Genomic DNA, 21,005 nt, shown 5'->3' on the forward strand with positions numbered 1-21,005 from the left:
CTACCCTGTTAGATGAAATATAAGACCTCTATCCTCTCCCTTAAGGTATTTTGGTAACATTTTTGTTGACCTTCACTGGATATTGTCCATTAAATCGTTGAGTTTGGTGTACGACCAGAAATGTATTCTACCTTTGACCTAGTGAGGGAGGTGGACACACACTTTCCTCGCTATTTCCTAACCCATGAACAAGGCTTAATTAAATGTAATTATTCTATTTTCCTCGAGTGGGACACTCCCTCGGGTGACAGAGGTTAGGGTATTCTTCCTATCAATCAATTTCTTGCATAATATATTTTGCTCGAGATTAATGTTTACCCCAAAGCTACAAGACGCAATTTTCCCCCCCTTCAGGTGTCCTTCTTTCACTCCACACTTTAATAAAGAATATTTTTCACATGGCTAACAAGAGATTTTTTTTTAAATGGTTGTGAATATATTTCCACACACATAAAAAAAGAATATTATTATTATTCGAGAAAAAGAGGAAGCGCATTTGATCACTACATCCGATGGTAAGGAATACATATAGTAGTCGTAATTAAAGACTATATACCATCTTATCACACAAAGAAAATTAATATTAAATTCTAAATCGTCATTAATGTCTAATTACAATAGAGAAAAAGTTTATAAAAAAAATATTTGGCGGGGGAATAGTGTGGGAGTGGCAACAGTGAGTGGTTGGTTTGTTGGGCCAGACGACAGTTGAGTTGGCAACAGTGTCAGGTCTGTGTCGTCGGATGGCCGAAGTTCCACAACACGTGAGGAAGTTCTTGTTCAGGTCCTCAGGCAACAGAAACTCGGCTTCCTCCGAGTGTCTGGAGGTCTTTATCCCAGAGGTAAGGACAAGATGGTGTAGGTGATGATGTCTGTGTGTGTGTGTGTGTGTTGCTAGAGGCAAGTGTTGCCCCGGGGGGCCGGCGGGCGACCAAACCAACCCTGTATCACTGAAGTGTTTCGGTCTGTAGTTATGTATGCGCCACGTTGGCTTGTGTTCTCTGTTTTCTGACCTGTTTACTCCATTTTTTGAGACCCCATAGTGCCTGCTAACCCCCCATTTTTTTTTTTTAAATAGTGTAGTATAGTTGTAGACTTGTAGTATTTATTTGACATGACATTGTAAGTTGTTCAGTTGGGGTAGACCATAAGTGTTTCATGTCTGTTCGTACCAGTTCATTTTGAGCAGTTGGAATCGTTTTGTTATTCGATATTGAATATGTCTTGAAATATATATTCAGAAATCCTTACATAACCAGAGCAAAACTAACTTCATCACTGTCATATATGGGGGCCTGTGATAAATGGATAATTTTGTGATTTTTCACTTGACATAACATAATGTCATAGGATTTTTCTCATTGGAACTGTAATTAGGTTCCCCTTAATGACTTGATAGATTGTAAGATGGACTACATTAATCTTTTTTCCCTTCTGGATAGATTGTAAGATGGGCTACATTAATCTTTTTTCCCTTCTGCATAGATTTTACGTAAGATGGACTACATTAACCTTGTTTTCCTTCTGGTTTTGTGTTGGTGATAATTTTCATATTCTGTTGTGCAGAAATTAAAATTAAGCTCATTAAATGTAATCTTAAAATTCTTGAAAGTGATTGATTGATGTAGAATAGATTTTCTTTATCACAATTCTATCGTTATTTTCAGCGATATACTTATGCTAAATCCATGATCACATTTTCCCCCCCATAATTGATTACCATTTCTTGTATTAGCAAGATAATGCCAGGAACAGTTAAAGAAAGGCCGTGCGCTGTCAGATGTTGTGTGGTCCCCATACATAATTAATTATATATGAGATGATGGACCTATCAGATGAATTAGGCGAAGTGATTGGTAATTCTTCAGCGAAGCATCAGATTTAATGTATTAATGATGTTAAAACTATATGATTGGATTTGTTACGTAGTGATGCATTCAGCATTCATGTAAAACGAGGAATACTCGTAAGAGAAAGTTCCGTAGATGTGGGCTGGGCAATGATACTTAAGGAAAATATTGGGGCAAAACCAGATAAAGTTGATGACATGCTACTTACCCAAGAAATCTATTGCAATGCAAATTTTTTTGTTATTAATGCAGGAAACCTTACCAGACTTGATTACGTTAGTAGGTGGCTGTACTGTACTGAGAAGAGTATAATACAATTGTCATGTTTTCCTAACTTTTATGTACTTTAACTCCTAATGCCATGGATTCTCTTTGTTCTTACTCTTTTACTTCCACATAAGTTATCTCAATTTATTGTAATTCTGAATGGAGACAATTTATTCTAATTCTGAATGGAGACTGTATTGATTTTTATGAAATGGAAGGAGACAAGTTTTTTATGGTCTTGTACATCGAAAAGAAATGTGACATCTGAGCTACACTTGAGTCTGTGAAATGTCTGCAAGAAATGGTAATTTATTCTTGAAAAAATTGTTAATATTTAACAAACAAATTGGCTTGATTTTGTCAAAAGTCTTTATGCTTAATCTTGAAATTAAAAGATATTCATTGTCAGCATGTATCTAATATGGGTTTTCAGTCTCTTATGATGTTGATGTGTCTTGGAATTTCACTACAGCATAGAATTTAAGCAAAATGTATGACCATATGAAAATGAATGAAGATATTTGTGATTTTTAAATGTAATAGATATACTTTTGATTATTTTCAGCAAAGTTATCATTGTACGTGGCAGTACCGACTGTAAGCAGGCCAGCAAAAATGATGACATTTTTGTATCATATATGTACTATAAGGTCATTCTTGGCTGAGTGGAGATGTAAAGTCAAGTTTTCTAAGGATCTGTTGATTTTTAGATATGTATTACATATTTTTACTGTATGTGATCCCAAATTTTCTGATTTTCAAGGCTCTCAGTGAGCTATTTATCATTATAGGATAAGAGAGTTGTGACAGATACCCCATGCTGATCATATGTAGTGTTCTCATAACATTTTAAGAAGCTTTGCAAAACAGTGTAATTTGTAATTGATATTACACGTTTCCATTTGATATGTCATCCAAGCTCAGGATAACGTTTATTTTTTATGAGACAGCTCTTGAACGCTGAGCATTCTTTACGTTATTTACCTTTGAAGTCGTTGCTTGTAATTACGATAAAAGAAATAGAATTTCAATACAAATAATTAGTTACCATCTTATGGAGTAGTAGTATTTACTATGTAGGGTTGATTATGATGAGCTTGACTAGAATGATTTTTATTTTTATGATAAGTATGTCAGTAGTGGGGAGGACTATGAAGATCAGGGAAAGTGTTTGGTTTATGTAAAACTAGTTTAAGCTTATTAAAATCAGCTGTACCCATGATAGCCTCACCCAACATTCCATGATAGGTGAAATAGTTTATTTTTGTTTTTACATGAAAAACCTGTGATTGTTTTGGTGTCACATTTCCATTTTTTTTTTTTTTTTTTTTGTGCTTTTTGCACAGCTGCACTTATTGCATGAACCACATGGAATGAGGTCTATTTTCTTCATAGCCTCCCCTCTTTGAGAATTATTTATTGATTTAGTACAACAGAAAATTATCCCAGTTTTGCTCTCACAGACATTGACCTTTTCTGCGCATTACTCAGTACGCCCAAACCCTTTTCTGCCTTATCCACTTTTTGGCTTCAGCTCCCATCTACTGACATGTCCACACCCAGGTATCTAATGACACCATTTCCTTCAGGTTCTCTCTGTTGGAAATCACACTCCAGCCAACCTGTCTCCACACTGCTTAACTCGGTAACCTTATTTTTATTTACCTGAACTTTCTGTTTTGTCCTTTTAACACTCTCACAAACTAAGAAACCTGCTTTGGCAAACCCTCCGTTGAGTCTTATTACCAGAGCTGTGTCATCAGCAATCATTAATTTATAGACCCCCCCTTGTTTTCCTAGATAGAATGTTTTTTTTATTTTATACATAGGGAATGGGACAGTGGAGTGCATCATGCTTCATTGTTGGATTATGACGATGAGAATCTTTGTTGGGAGTAATTACTTTTTTCCATGGGCGTATTTACATTTTTAATGTACCCTTACATTGGGTATGGATGTGATGTTTCATTTTTACAGCGTTAGCTTGTCATATTTTGTGATTTAGGTACTTGTCCTATTTCAGGTAGTAAGTCCCAGCTATGGCATGTACACATGGCCATGTGCCCCAGTGCTGGCACAGTATGTCTGGTATCATCGTCATGGCTTCACCAACCGTACTGTTTTAGAAATTGGGGCAGGCACTGCACTTCCAGGCATTGTTGCAGCAAAATGCGGTGCCCATGTGATTCTCTCAGACTCTGGTCAGTTACCCAAGTGTCTTCGCAATTGCCAAGTGTCTAGCCAGGCAAATGGTGTGGCTAGTTCTGTTGAAGTTATTGGGCTGACATGGGGACTCTTTACTCCTGAACTGTTGCACCTGGGACCTGTTGATATCATCCTGGGTTCAGACTGCTTCTATGATCCAGCTGTGTTTGAGGACATCCTTGTTACTGTGTCGTATTTACTGGAGCACAACCCTATGGCCCAGTTTGTATGTTCATACCAGGAACGGGCATCTGATTGGTCCCTAGAACATCTTCTTCACAAGTGGAATTTGTCTTGCTCTCAGTTACCTTTGGCATCTTTTGATGCTGGCACAACCAATATAGCAGACTCCAACTTGCCTGGTTCTCACACAATTCATGTGTTTCAGATCACCAGGAGCTCCAGCGGTTGAGACACAAGGCAGAAGCAGTTTCCCCTCGGCTGTTTCCTGACTGGAACTGCTCTTGGATTATTTCGAGAGAAGAGCTGTATATGCAGTTCTCCAGAAGCTCGATGGCATCACGTAACCTTTACCGGATGTTTGTGGGAAACCTTCCTTGGACAGTGGGCCATCGGGAACTACGCCAACATTTTTCACAGTTTGGGTATATTTCAAATGCACATGTGGTATTTGACAAGTCTACTGGATTGAGCCGAGGTTTTGGCTTTATTCAGTTTGGCAATAGAAACAGTTTTGATGCTGCCGTCAATAAAGCTACCCATATTCTTGAAGGAAATATTTTAGATGTGCAACCAACTAGTAAATAGCCTATGAACTGTATTTTTACAATTGTGTGAATATGTAGTATATGAAACATTCAAGTAAAATCATTTTAGGAAGCTACAGGTGACATGATTACATCAGCCAACATGGATGATTTAGATGGTGATTCACCTGTGGAGGACTTAGAAACAGTGTTCAATAAAGCAGCAGCATACCTGCCGAGTGTAGCCACCTCTCTTCCCCAAGATAAGCTTTTATTCTTTTATGCACGTTATAAACAAGCTAATGAAGGGGCCTGCAATACCCCAAAACCAGGCTTCTTTGATTTTAAGGGTAGGCAGAAATGGGAAGCATGGAAGAATCTAGGAGGTATGAGCAAGAAAGATGCCATGAAGGAATACGTGAGTGCTATTGCTGATGTTGACCCAGACTGGGAGATCAAGGTTGAGAGTGAGGGTGGTCCAAGAACCAGTTGGGTTAGGGTTAGTTGCCTCTTGCCTGAAAAAGATGATATTAAAGAGGAAGAAAAAAATTCCTTTGATTGGGTTAAAGAGAATAATGTTGAAAAAATCAAAAACCTTCGCCCAGAAACCTTATCAGAGAAAGATGAAAACGGGATGACACTCTTGCATTGGGCAGCTGATAGAGGTTATGTAGATATTGCTAAGTATCTTTTAGAAAAAAAGATCAATGTCAATGCACAAGATGTAGAAGGCCAGACTGCACTCCACTATGCAGCTTTCTGTGGTCATTTAGAAACTATTCAGGTTCTCTTGAACCATGGAGCTGATCCAACCGTGCAAGATGCTGATGGATTACGGGCTGAAGAATGTGGTGATGATGAAGGTATCAGAAAATTTTTCCATGCACTGGAATGATGTTTTGTATTATAATTTGCACTTTGTTTGCACACTTAACAACATGTAATTCTTTTGTATAATTTTTTTGAAAGGAAAATTCATGTTAAAACTTACACAAAGAATGTAGATTTAAGATTTTGGCCAACTTCAAAGGACTGTAAATTGAAGATTTTGCTTTCATATTTAATATTTTGAGATGTGTTGTCTGTCCTGTAAATATGCAATAATTGCTGCAGTAAATGAAATTCAGCAAGAACAGTTATTTCTTCATTTTCCTGATAAAACATTTTGGCCAGTAATGGTGAACAAGTAGGACCCTTCCTTGCAGGTCAGGTTGATCATCCAGTTAAACTTACTTTGTTGGGTTTTCATAATGGATATTAAATAGTTATCTCGTATTTGTAACACAGGAGTTACTCCATGTTCACTTGGTGAGAATGTGAAAACTATTTTAAGATCATAATTGCTCATAAAATGTTTACGGGTAAGAGATGCTGGATTAAAGAGTATGAAATGTTTGGATTATTGGTTTTGGTCACTGATTAGTGTGATAGATCCCAAAGTGCATAATCGTGTTACATTCAGTACAGAGTTAGCTGCTTAAGTAGGTGAGGAGGATGACTGGCTTCTGGTGAGGGTGAGACTGCATTAAGGTATGTGTGATGGCACCATGGCTGTTTAATATGCTCTTGGACACGATGGTGAGGGAAGAATATACAAGGGCATAATTTTAGACCAAGGGATAGGTTGGTGGTGGGACACGGGAGGCAGTTTGGCTTTGTGGATGACATTGTATTGATGACAGATTTAAGAGAAAAACTAGAAGGGTTATTTAGAAGACCTTAGGAGAATATCATGGAAGAAAGTGTGAAGTAAATGTCAGCAAAAGTAATGAGATACAACAGGGAGATGCGACATGATGGTTGGGATGCGAATTCAGACTGGGAGGGAGCGAAGTGATCTGGGTACCTGGAAGTGAACATGGGAACAAGTGGAACTATGGGGGCTAAAGTGAGTCATGGGGAGAGTGGCTTGAGGTCCTGGGCACATTAGAATGTTTGTGGAAATAAAGGCCGGTATCTATGAGCATAGATGGGTATTTTTGAAGGTAAAGTGGTCCTAATTATGTTATATTGTTGTACGACTTAGGCATTCAATGCAAACAAAAAGAAGAGGGTAGATATGCTGGGAAATGAAATGCTGAGAACAAAATGTATCAAGAAATTGGTTCATGTTAGAAATGATATCCAACCAGAGTTCTGGTAGTAACCATAGAGAGGTTAAGTGAAAGACATGAAACAGTGTGCAGAAATGGTTTGGGTACATGGAAGAAGGTTAGGGAGAACTGTCTGAGAATGTATGTATGTATGTATGTTTCAGAAGCAGAGGGAGCAATGAGGAGATGGAAGGATGGAGTAAAGGAGGGTATCAGGGCCTGAACATTCAGGGGGGGTGAAGTATGCAATAGATTGGAGTGATGTATGAGGGCTGTGGTTTAGACCATATCATGCAAGTCAGGCAAGTTAAAACCATGGATGTCTTGGCTGTGGATGATAGATGCTGGTTTCAATACCTTATACAACATCCAGCCTTGGATTCACTGTGCTGAGGAGACTGTTTACCAATTTATGTCTTTCTGATACTGTCTCATAGAATTTGGAAAGGCAGTTGGTTATATAAGGAATTTTTTCATGAATGGGGCATTACATGAGATGGGGTGATTGTTGGTAGTCTGCACCTTCTGAAAGGACTTGCTGCATCCATGATGCTACTCACCCGAAGTGCCCACAGCCATGCCTATGGCACCTGTGCTTAGGTCTGGCCAATCTGGAATCTTTAACTCCCACTTGACAAAACTCCAACCATCATGTACAACACACACGACAGTCACTTCACACACCACAAGCATTAACACAAAGGACATATACAAACTAAACACTATCAAAATACAATTAGTACCAGATTTTAAACTTGTTAACCACTTCCCACATTGTGAGGTAGCACCAGGAACAAAGAAAGGCCTTGTTTGCTCACCATCTATTCTTAGTAGCCATCATGTACATTAGTTCAGCCCATTGACATCATATTGTCCCTTGTATACTTCGTTGCTCTGATGCACTGTACCTCATGCGCACCTTACTCCCTCCTGCATGCACAGGCCTCATTTACTCGAAGCATCTTTTACTTATCCTTCCATTCTTTCCCAAGTGTCCACCTTTTCCCTTTCCTACGTTCCCTCCACTTCCGACACATTTGCTCTTTAGTCAACCTTTCCTCATTCATTCTCATCATGTATATCCAAACCATTTCAATATATCTCTAGCTTTCTCAAACATGATTTTCTTAGTGCCACACATATCATTATCCTGTAATTTCTTAATCAATCCTCCTCTGGGATACCTCATGATGTCCCACAGCTGTGATTCCTAACCTATTATCGTTGGTGTTACGTACCATCTCTCATTGATGACGGCTTTCACTAGATGTTTATTTCTGTATTGATTTTATTTTTCATACTTGATTGGTGTTTCCCTATAATTCACCTCTGAACAAACCTTATGTCAGAGCACTTTTCTGCCCAAACAAAACAACCCAGTGGCAGTGTATCATCTCCTTAAAATGTGTTAATCACATATCCTATGATGAAGCTTCATGTACCCGCTTTGGGGTCTGTGGCAACCTCCGTCCTACAGCTCTTCATTTCCAACATGCCCATTTTCTATTAGGACTGCCATATCAAACATAACCATCTTTTCTCTGTTAATGACCTATTTTACACACACACACACACGCTCACTTCTGTGACCCAGGAACTTAATCACTTCACCCACTCTCTGCTTACTTTAGCTTTCATGATTCCAACTGCTGCCATATCCACTGCCACATTCATTCACACAGTCTCTAGCTGTCTTGTAGAATGCACCAAATCCACAGCTCTCTCTCCACAACCAGGCCCCACAGACCTTTCCATGGCTTACCCTAGACGCTTCACATCCCCTGGTTCAATCCACTGAAGGCACGTCGACCCCAGTATACCACATCATTCCAATTCACTCTATTCCTAGCACGCCTCTCGCCCTCCTGTATGTTCAAGCCCCGATTGCTCAAAATCTTTTTCACTTGATCCTTTCACCTTCAATTTGGTCTCCCACTTCTTGTTCCCTCCACTTCTGACACATATATCCTCTTTGTCAATCTTTCCTCACTCATTCTCTCCATGTGCCCAAACCATTCCAATACACCTTCTGCTCTTTCAACCACACACTTCATTTTCTCACCTCTCTCTTACCCTTTCGTTACTTACTCGATCAAACCACCTCACACCATATATTGTCCTCAAACATTTCATTTCCAGCACATCCACCCTCTGTACAACCCTATCTAAAGCCCATGCCTTGCTACCACATAATATTGGAACTACTTTTCCTTCAAACATACCCATTTTTGCTTCCCGAGACAATGTTCTCGTCCTTCCACACATTCTTCAATGCTCGAAGAACATTTGCCCTCTTCCCCACCCTATGACTTTTTTCCGCTTCCATGGTTCCATTCGCTGCCAAGTCCACTCCAAGATGTCTAAAACGCTTCACTTCCTCCAATTTTTCTCCATTCAGCCTTACATCCCAACTAACTTGACCCTCAACCCTGCTTAACATAATAACATAGCTCTTATTCACATTTACTCTCAACTTTCTCCTTTCACACACTTTTCCAAACTCAGCCACCAGCTTCTGCAGTTTCTCACTTGAATCAGCCAATAGAGCTGTATCATCAGCGAACATCAACTGATTCACTTCCCATGCCCTCTCATCCCCAACAGACCATACTCGCCCCTCTCTCCAAAACTTGCATTTACCTCCCTAACAGCCCCATCTATAAACAAGTTAACAACCATTGGGATATCACAAATCCCTGCTGCAGACCGACTTTCACTGGGAACCAGTCATTCTCCTTTCTTCCTACTCATACACATACCTTACATCCTTGGTAAATTCTTTTCACTGCTTCTAGCAGCATTCCTCCCAAACTATATACTCTTAAGACCTTCCATAAAGCATCTCTATCAACCCTATCAAATGCCTTCTCCAGATTCATAAATGCTACATACAAATCTATTTCTCACACACATTCCTCAAAGCAAACACCTGATCCACACATCTGATGCTCTGTACATGCCTTCACCCTCTCAATCATTGCCCTCCCATACAATTTCCCTGGAGTACTCAACAAATTTATGCCTCTATAGTTCGAACACTCCTCTTTATCCCATTTGCCTTTGTCCAGTGGCACTATGTATGCATTCCACCAATCCTTAGGCACTTCACCATGGTCCACACATACTGAATATCCTTACCAACTAATCAACAACACAGTCACCCCCTTTCTTAATAAATTCTACTGCAACACCATCCAAGCCTGCCACCTTGCTGGATTTCATCTTCGGCAAAGCTTTCACTCTTAACCAAACCATTCTTCCTGACACTCTTACTTTGCACACCACCCTGACCAAAACACCCTACATCTGCCACTCTATCATCAAACACATTTAACAAACCTTCAAACACTCACACCATCTCCTCTTTTCATTACTACCATCCCAGGGCCCCTTCTTTTGGGTTTCCTACAGCTTCAAGATCACTTTTCACTCAGGAACAGGGATATACTGGACTCTTTTGGAGTTAGAATCCTCGACAAGATTGTACCCTTTTACATTCACTGATGATACTGCAGCCTTGCTGAAGGTAACTTCTTGCATGAGGTGTAACCGTTAGCAAGGCAGAGTCCAGAACACCAGTCTTTTCTCAAGTAGCATTCAACATTTATAGTAATTCATTACTTCTTACTTTATTAGGATTGAAATAAAACCACGAGCCTTTCTTATGTTAACTTTGTGCATTCAGATCGGTATAACATGTTACTCGTGTGACAAAATATGGCAAGGCACCTATTTACTATACTTCTTAGAAAAAAAACTGTTTCCTACCTCTACAATATAACTGCCATATTGAATTATTATTCTGTCATTTTAATTCAAGTTAAAACACCTGAACTATGTAAAGCACAAAAAGAAATTATCAGTTAGTTCAGGTACTAAACAACACACAGGGACCATAGCTTAGTTATGGGAATTTTGTGCATCACAACTGCACATTCAGATAATATAAAAATGTAAAAGATCAATATATACAAGAAATAAATAATTCAGTAGAGTATTTACAATAACACAGAAAGAGATGCAGTCATTTTGACTAGGAAGACACTTCATGACACAACTGCCTCTAATGCATGTGGTTCTCGTCCAGCAACTTCCTCAATTTTATACATCGATAAACTCCCATACAACACCACTTGCAAGCTAGGTCTGAGAATGCTAGTGTTTGCATAGAATATCCTATTTGATAGATGGAGTGAGAGTTATACAGCTTTTAACAAAACCACCAAAAACGTGACATACACAACTAGAACTAGTACATAAATGTTTCAAGTTATCCAGATGATTTGGGTCAAATTACCACAAACATTAGAGGCAATGATATGCTGCGGGTGAGATCTAAGTCATAACCATTCTTGCATTTACATGGCGACATTAATAATGAAAAAAAAAACTAATGACAGTAATAAAAAAAATTAACACAACCACATACTGAGCACAAAAAGGCTTAACATTTATTCAGAATTTCAGTTTGGACAAAAATGTCTTTAGACTGGTACAGTACTGATAATGGCAAGATATACCAACAGAAAGAATATGTAATGATGTAAAGTCTATTACAAGATCACCTATACTAAGCTGAGAATTTCCCATATGACAAAGGCCATTATTTCATTGCACTTGCTGAACCCTTACTGGAATGTGATGCCATTCTTGCAGGAAATACTTAGAACAATAATATCACAGTACACAATGTTTGGCACCATGATGCACCTCCCCACCCACAGTATTAAAAATGGATTTTTGATGATTGTGTACTCATCAGTAGACATCTAGAAAACCTGTCAGACAATCATTGTTTTAACAAATATAATACAAATTCATAACATGATATTTAACCTGTTTTACTGGTTGATGTATGTTAGGGCAGAGATGGGTATGTCTGAAGATTACTATACAGTAGTCTCAACAGTTTTTATGGATGTGAGTCTTGGGCCATGAAATGCAAAAGAGGGGATAATGGTGGTCATTTTGGAAATGAAATGCCTGAAGATGGTACGTGGTGTGTGGTGAGTTTCTTGTGTAAGAAATGATACTAAAAGGGGTGTGGCTGTGAGGTGACTGAGAAAGCTGGTCATGGAATACTAAAGTGTTTCAAACCCAGAGAAAAGACGAATGAATATAGACTGACTAACAGGATTAATGTTTTAGAAATGGAGGGAGTAAGAGGGAGGGAGGGTGAGAGAGAGAGAGGGAGAAGAGATGTGACTAAAGGAGGCTTTGCGATATTGGGGCATAAACAGGTGTGAAAGGTGTGCATGGAATAGGTTGAATTTGAATGAGGTGGTATATGGGAAAGGGAGTGATGTCCTGTCAGTAGGTTGAACTAGGACATGTGAAGTGATCAAGGTAAACCAGGGAGTAGTCTGTGTGACTAGGTACGCTCTGGGTTTTGTATATTACACATGACAGCTAAAGAGTGGATGTGGGCAAATGAAGCTGTTGCTCATTTGTTTGAGATATCTGTAGAGTGAAAGGCAGAAATTAGGAGAGACAGCATAAACACTTCAAAAACTGAAAATTATTTAATAAAAAGTTATCATTACATATGATTATAAGAAAAATCTAACAACTTCCATCTTGTGAATAAGAATGTCAGAATGATTGTCAAAAGATAGCTCCATACTTCACTAAGTAATATACCTAAAATGCAATATCTGTTGTCTTTGCATCATAAAGGTGAGTATAAAATATTTGAGATTCAACTTGAGTCAATATTGCTTGAAGTTTTATTTACAGATCACATTAGCCAGTTCCTGATAATTTTCCTTGGATTTCTCTGAAAGGTAAAATTCAGGAAGAAAAATTATCTTCTGGAGGATCCTAAAATCAACTTGAGCAAGGCTATGCACAAGCCTACTTATACAAAGATCTGAGGCTAAACTTATATGTCATAATCACTGGTTACCATACCAAGTGCCAAGGGTAGTTATGTAAAAGTTTTCTCAACTTCTGGCACATGCCTACGTATGCTTCTTGACTGATTGTTTATTTAGGATTTACTGTTAAAAATTAATCTATTTAATAATGTATATCTATATTTATATATGAGTTTGTGATTATGATTTGTATATTATGGGGAGAAAGTTTACAATTCTGTTAACCTGTCTCTGAACCTTGTTTATATAACATTTCATACCTTACACACACACACACACATACACACCCACCCCAGCTTACACCAGGTTCCCATGCATCAACTAGGCCTAAAGGGGAGGATGAATATCGAGGCTGGCATTGAGCCAGCTACCTCATAACCCGAGCCAGTTTGACATGTCGAGTGCTGTGATAATGACTGCACAACAGAGGCTCTCGTGTTTATGTATGTTATGTTATTACCTATTTGTACTGTACAGAGGGGAGGGTTCTACACTTATGGGATGCTATGTATGTATGTGGGTGATTACTATTTGTGATTAGTATATTATGTTTATGGAGTTTTATACTCATGTTTCCCTGTCTCTTCATCCTGTACATGTATCATGTCTGTACTCATATGTGTACACACAAATACATACACATCCCATTCAAAACCGAGTGCCCATTTATTAATCAGCCCCGAGGAAAGGAAGAATGGTTGGATAGGCTGTGGAGTGAATGTCACACCCAGGATATGAACCTGGATAGGCGTGTGTGTGAGTTGTGGTCAGTAATGCTAAACCCTATACCCCAGAAGCCTGCGCATACCACAGAAGCTTGTGTAAGTCTGTAATTACCTGTGAATGATGAATATGTTTATGGTACATGAAAAATTTTTGGGATGATGCGTTTCCAATTTTTTATTTATTTACAGATCAGTGATATGCAAATAACTGAGAGTGAAGTATGCGTGTCCATACAATATAATATTACTTACAGTGGGTAACTGTAACATTATTACAATAATAGTACTTTTTGTTTTTGTTTTTTATAATTATGCTTCATACATGGCCCAAAAAATTCAGATATTCAATGTTTTTCATGAACAGTTTTATATATTATTAAAAGTGACATTAAAATGAACACCATCTGGACAGTATTTGAGCATCTCCTCCATACTTCTATATATGTCTTAATTTTCATTATATATATATATATATATATATATATTATATTATATATATATATATATATATATAAGAGGGAGGGTTTCTAGCCCACCGCTCACATCCCCTTTAGTTGCTTTCTACAACAAGCGGGGGAATTGCATGGGAAGTATTCTTTATACCCTATCCTTGCGCTACCTCGCTAATGCGAGAGACAGTGACAAAGTATAACAGAATATATATATATATATATATATATATATATGAAAAGATCACAATTGAGCGCATGATCAACTAAATTCCTTTCTTATGTTTCATTTCCTTGTGGATAAGAAAGGAATATATATGGAACTACCATTCAAAACAAGGTGCTCATGCATCTGGTTTTATTTTCTGAGACAAATCCTATTACTCACTTATGGTTGGAATAAGATACATCTGGCAGCATGGTACAATCTTTGAAGTCAGATGACATGATTTGCTGACTCGGTCACAGTGTGATGCTTGCTATCCTTGTGAATAGTGATACTTTTTGCTCCTGTTCTTGATGATAATTTTCTGATACCAGGAACCAAACCTGGATCCTATGAAGTTGTCTCAGGAAGAAAAGTCCTGTATTCTTGCCTGGAAGCAAGAAAATGTGCTTACATGCGAGAATTCAAGGAGTACTGGCGGGGACAATTTCACCATGACACTTTTCTTTTCTTCATCCTAACATCATCCCTCCAAGAAAAGTTGGGTCTAGCTGACCTGATGAACTATGAGGTGTTGAAATACTCACCCTATCAGGTCATCAATTGCCTTACTGGTCTTCTTTCTTGACCAAGCCATTTTTAGGGGAAAGACGATGTTAATAGGAAGGGAAAAAAGTGGATGGTGAACTTGACCCTGCATAAACAGAAATAGCAAAAACATCACTGAACATATGGGAAGGTGAGCAAATGCTAAATCCTAAGAGTCAAAGACATGTGGTAACTGAGTCGACAAATCAAGTCATCTTGACTTCTACAAGTATACCACGTTGCCAGACATACAACATCCCATCATGAGTAATGGGATTTGTTACAGATCTAAAACCTGAAGCAAAAAAAGTCTTATTTTAGATGATAATTGTAATTTATGTATTGAGGAGACTGTTTTTATATGCATCTATATGTATTTTGCCTTTCAGTTGAACACTTACTATATAATCATGTTTCTTGATAATATATATACAAGGTAATGGCCTTAGGGATTACTGTGGTTGAGGAACATTGGTAAGGACATCTGCATCAGTAGAGATGTGGAGTGGGTCAACAGGCTGGTCTGGAATAGTGATGCGCATTTTCTCTCCTGCATCTGAGGAGTTGCTACTGTCTGAAGACTGGGTAGGGTTGGCAATGTTCTGGAAATGATAGATGCATTGTTAGAAAACCAAGAGGTGAAATATTAGTATTCGTATCCAGAAAAAATCATTTAGTGCACAATTTTTAAAGAGAATGACTTTATTTTGCCAAGTAGAGACATTATTTTGTCTTATCGACTAGTGAGTATTTCAGAATACTGGAGATAATGAAGTTTTCCTCTATGTGGATATACATGATATACTGCATGGCTACACAGTAGTTGCATGCCATCCATCTTTATTATCCTAAATAGATGGAGATTTCCTGAGTGACTGTACTCCAATGTACCAAAAATTCTAATTCTAATAATCCAATGTTAGGTTCATTACCCATTTACCTGTATGAAGTATACAATTTCACACATTTAAAGCTTTGGGGTGCTCATGCAAAGCCTGCTCAGAATACTTCAGTCATTCCACATCTCTACTTGTATCCTACTACTGCAGACTTGTCTAGCTATCTGTTATGACTAACTCTTTTCCCATTTACATGGGGTGAATCAAGTGCATACATCCATGCACTTTTTTGTGGGAATTAATTATACAAAACTGGGATTTCCAACCACTACAGGCTAGCAAAGGGCAATGGTTGGGGGGAGGGGCCCATTCCTATAAAACTGATTCCCATAAAGGTGTTGAAATAATATAATATTTCCTTTTGTCTTAGCTATTACATAAATGAAGTCACTGCCTCTTGCTTGTGCCTTAGATTATAAAGATATAACAATGCAGAACACATACATGGAGAGAGCTGGGTGCATTAAAGTAGTTAGGAACACAGAAAGTATCATCAAGAGCCAGATGAAGTGCACATGACAGGAAACTGTGGTGGATGTAAGGGCATAATAAGTTTGAATTATGTACAATAACGAGTATGCTGAGTCAGCGAAATCTGAGTTAGTGAAATCTGAGTGTATGCAACACTGTTAAGTTTGAGGATGGACAACACTATGTATGTTAAGTCTGAATGTATGCTACACAACGTATGTTGACTGAGTATAGGCAGCACCAAGAATATGTTAGGTCTGAATTTATGCAACACTAAGAGTATGTTGTGACAATCTATGCATGTGCAACACTACACTTGAGTCTTGAAGATGGGCAACACTGAGAGTATGTCGAGTCTGACTGTGTACAGCACTATGTTCAGTCTGAGAATGGCCAACACTAAAAGTATGCTGAGTCTGACAATGGACAACACTAAGAGTATGTTGAGTCTGACTGTATGCAACACAATGCTGAGGTAACACTAAGAGTGTGATGAATCTGAATGTGTCTGGCTTTGTGTCCACAAAACTATAGTGTAATGCAATGGGAGATAAGGAATGGTCAGTAACAGACGGACTAGAGAGAGAATTCTTAAAACTCTTCAGTTTTGACCTCTACTGCCATGGTAGTGCCTCCATGGTTGACAAGACCCACCTGGTATAGTATCTATGAACTGACAGACGAATGTTGAAGCATTAAAAAGCTCAGCCAATAAAAATATATATATATATATATTATGTTCCTTTTAGTCACATGGACTAAATTGATCAGGAAATTTCGGTTGGAGAATTATGAAGCATCTGTCATTCGTGTGTTTCAGCTATGATGATAAAATGAGGGAATATTTTATGCTACTTCATTACTTCCAAATATAGATTCAGTAAACTGAGAAACATACCAGTAGCATTAAAAATGTTTTAACAAGGAAACAGGGTAATTCATCAAAACATGGAGACTTCTTGGCACTGAAGTACTGTAATAATAACTTGTGGATACAACAGTTACTATTGCATAAAACAAAGAAAAATGTACATTACTGGCCACTTGTAAACAAGCACGTAAAGAAACCATTTTTTGATAACTTACCCCACAACCCACTAAACATAGGAAAAACTGCAATATCCACTTACATTTGAGAAAACATTCCAATTACTCACCATCCCCTTCTGTTTTGTATGAGTTTTGACATGTTTTGAGAGATGGTCAGAACGCATGAAACGTTTCTGGCACTCAGGGCAATGAAACCGCTTCTCACCCGTGTGCGTTCTTTTGTGGCGCTGAAAAATATGTTTTTAAACTGCTAAATAACCAGTTATTCATTTTGAGGAATAATACAGCATAACAAGTCACACATTGATGTATAAATGTATTTTTTAATGCTACTGAATGTAAAAATGAAAATTTACTTTTAAATTAACAGGACTGCTTTGACAACTCTCTCCAGCTACATGAAAAGCCTTTTAACTAAAACTACTCATTAATTTGATCCTTAGAGAAAAAATACACATAAAAAAACTGAAAAATATCTAATATATAGCAGATATGACCTAGAGACCTTTCCTTTATCTGTTTTAACCAGTGTGTAAGAAGGCTACAGGTGAAAATTTTTCCCCATTTGCATGCATATAAAGAAATACAATGATGTCTTCATTTGAACATATATCTAATGAAGTTTAAAGCATTCTGGTAGACATATAATCTTTAATCCACTTTAATTAAATCAGAATTCTGTGTAACTTCATTTTAGCACAAAAGTTCCGTGTATTAACACACAGTGCAACAGAAGACAGGCATGTTGTATCTGATGTTGTAGCAGATATAGTAAACTACATGTATGTAATGTACATACAACATATTAAGGGTGGCCAAGATGAACTAGTTTTTCCCTAAAAATGTTTTATATTTTCATAACAAATGGGAACATCGGTGAAGGGGGTAAGAGGGGGAAGTGATAATAGGTAGTGATGAAGAGAGAGGGAGAGGGAGTATTTTGAAGGTTTGTTGAATGTGTTTGAAGACAGAGTGGCAGATGTAGGGTATTTTGGTCAGGGTGGTATGTGAAGTGAGAGGGTTTGGTTAAGAGAGAAGAGGTGGTGAAAGCCTTGCAGAAGATGAAATCTTGCAAGCCAGCAGGTTTGGATGGTATTGCAGAATTCATTAAGAAAGGGGGTGACTGTGTTGTTGATTGGTTCATAAGGATATTCGATGTATGTATGGATCATGGTTAAGTGCATGAGGATTGGCAGAATGCATGTACAGTGCCATTGTACAAAGGCAAAGGTGATAAAGGTGAGTGTTCAAACTACAGAGGCACAAGTTGTTGAGTATTCCTGGGAAACTGTATGGGAGGTTACTGATTGAGAGGGTAAAGGCATGTAAAGAGCATCCGACTGGGGAGGAGTAGTGTGGTTTCAGAAGTGGTGAAGGATGTGTGGATCAGATGTTTGCTTTGAAAAATGTGTATGAGAAATACTTATAAAAACAGACAGATTTGTATGTGGCATTTATGGATCCAGAGAAGGCATATGATAAGGTTGATGGAGATGCTTTGTTGAGGGTATTAAGAGTACATGGTGTGGGAAGTAAGCTGTTAGAAGCAGTGAAAAGTTTTTATCAGGGGTGTTAGGCATATGTATGAGTAGGAAGAGAGGAGTGACTGGTTCCCAGTGAGGGTCGGTCTGTGGCAGGGGTGTGTGATGTCTCTTTGACTGTTTAATCTGTTTATGGATGGGGTGGTTAGGGAGGTAAACGCAAGAGTTTTGGAGAGAGGGGCGAGTATGCAGTTTGTTGAGATGAGGGCCTGGGAAGTGAGTCATTTGCTGTTCGCTGATTCAAGGGAAGCAGTGAAAAGTTTTTATCGAGGATGTAAGGCATGTGTACGTGTAGGAAGAGAGGAAAGTGATTGGTTCTCAGTGAATGTAGGTTTGCAGCAGGGGTGTGTGATGTCTCCATGGTTGTTTAATTTGTTTATGGATGGGGTTGTTAGGGAGGTGAATGCAAGAGTTTTGGAAAGAGGGGCAAGTATGCAGTCTGTTGTGGATGAGAGAGCTTGGGAAGTGAGTTGTTGTTCGCTGATGATACAGCGCTGGTGGCTGATTCAGGTGAGGAACTGCAGAAGCTGGTGACTGAGTTTGGTAAAGTGTGTGAAAGAAGAAAGCTAAGAGTAAATGTGAATAAGAGCAAGGTTATTAGGAAAACAGTAGGGTTGAGGGACAAGTCAATTGGGAGGTAAGTTTGAATGGAGAAAAAACTGGAGGAAGCGAATTGTTTTAGATATCTGGGAGTGGATTTGGCAGCGGATGGAACCATGGAAGCGGAAGTGAATCATAGGGTGGGGGAGGGGGCAAAAGTTCTGGGAGCAGTGAAAAATGAGTGGAAGTCGAGAACGTTATCTTGGAAAGCAAAAATAGGTATGTTTGAAGGAATAGTGGTTCCAACAATGTTATATGGTTGCGAGGTATGGGCTATAGATAGAGTTGTGTGGAGGAGGGTGGATGTGCTGGAAATGAGATGTTTGAGGACAATATGTGTTGTGAGGTGGTTTGATCGAGTAAATGATGAAAGGGTAAGAGAGATGTATGGTAATAAAAAGAGTGTGGTTGAGAGAGCAGAAGAGGGTGTTTTGAAATGGTTTGGTCACATGGAGAGAATGAGTGAGGAAAGATTGACCAAGAGGATATATGTGTCAGAGGTGGAGGGAACAAGAAGTGGGAGACCAAATTGGAGGTGGAAAGATGGAGGGAAAAAGATTTTGAGTGATCGGGGCCTGAACATGCAGGAGGGTGAAAGGCGTGCAAGGAATAGAGTGAATTGGAACGATGTGGTATACCAGGGTCGACGTGCTGTCAATGGATTGAACCAGGGCATGTGAAGTGTCTGGGGTAAACCATGGAAAGTTCTGTGGGGCCTGGATGTGGAAAGGGAGCTGTGGTTTTGGTGCATTATACATGACAGCTAGAGACTGAGCGTGAAAGAATGTGGCCTTTGTTGTCTTTCCTAGTGCTACCTCGCGCACATGTGGGGGGAGGGGATTTCATTTCATGTGTGGCGGGGTGGCGATGGGAGTGAATAAAGGCAGACAGTGTGAATTGTGTGCATGGGTATATATGTATGTGTCTGTGTGTGTATATATATGTGTACATTGAGATGTATAGGTATGTATATTTGCGTGTGTGGACGTGTATGTATATACATTGTGTATGGGGGTGGGTTGGGCCATTTCTTTCGTCTGTTTCCTTGCGCTACCTTGCAAATGCGGGAGACAGCGACAAAGCAAAATAAATAAATAATATATATATATATATATATATATATATATATATATATATATATATATATATATATATATATATATATATATATATGAACAAAGTGCATAGGAATGCGCACCTTCATAGAACATACAAACCTCCAACAGCCAGGATTGAACCCAGGACCCCTGTGCCACAGGCTGGAATGCTACCGCAAGGCTATGGGCCTGGCTAATAGGAAATACGTATTTGAATACTATTTATTATACTTTGTCGCTGTCTTCTGCGTTAGTGAGGTAGCGTAAGGAAACAGACGAAAGAATGGCCCAACCCACCCACATACACATGTATATACATACACGTGCATACACACACATATACATACCTATACATTTCAACATATGCATATATATACATACACAGACATATACATATACATACACATGTACATAATTCATA

The 21,005-nt window shown here is 38.5% G+C and overlaps 2 protein-coding genes across 7 annotated transcripts in view; one reads left to right on the top strand and one right to left on the bottom strand.

Moving 5' to 3' along the window:
• Positions 1–669: 669 nt before the first annotated feature.
• On the top strand, positions 670–6,164 carry LOC139761349 (histone-arginine methyltransferase METTL23). 2 transcript variants are annotated; one of them, XM_071685434.1, is made up of 2 exons: positions 670–842; positions 4,141–6,164. In XM_071685434.1, the coding sequence occupies exons 1-2, from the start codon at positions 744–746 to the stop codon at positions 4,732–4,734; spliced, it is 693 nt and encodes a 230-aa protein (XP_071541535.1). In that variant the 5' UTR covers positions 670–743; the 3' UTR covers positions 4,735–6,164. The 2 variants fall into 2 exon arrangements, with proteins under 2 accessions (XP_071541535.1, XP_071541534.1); XM_071685433.1 differs by having other exon boundaries at positions 684–842; positions 4,711–6,164.
• Positions 6,165–10,779: 4,615 nt separating this feature from the next.
• LOC139761348 (uncharacterized) overlaps positions 10,780–21,005 on the bottom strand; it is a 49,505-nt gene continuing 39,279 nt past the window's right edge. For 3 of the 5 annotated variants that reach the window (XM_071685431.1, XM_071685432.1, XM_071685429.1), the window contains 2 exons: positions 17,427–17,573; positions 10,780–15,528 (listed from right to left, as the gene is read on the bottom strand). In XM_071685431.1, coding sequence (XP_071541532.1) covers positions 15,379–15,528; positions 17,427–17,573 — 297 coding nt within the window. In that variant the 3' untranslated portion in view covers positions 10,780–15,378. The remainder of the gene's footprint in view (positions 15,529–17,426; positions 17,574–21,005) is intronic. The other 2 variants (XR_011715502.1, XM_071685430.1) reach the window with 2 other exon arrangements.

This window comes from Panulirus ornatus, chromosome 40, assembly GCF_036320965.1.
Source record: "Panulirus ornatus isolate Po-2019 chromosome 40, ASM3632096v1, whole genome shotgun sequence".
Taxonomy (NCBI): Eukaryota; Metazoa; Arthropoda; class Malacostraca; order Decapoda; family Palinuridae; genus Panulirus; species Panulirus ornatus.

Bases quoted from the DNA above. Each gene is read 5' to 3' on its own strand.
- LOC139761349 (XM_071685433.1), top strand. From the start codon at position 5,175: ATGATTACATCAGCCAACATGGATGATTTAGATGGTGATTCACCTGTG.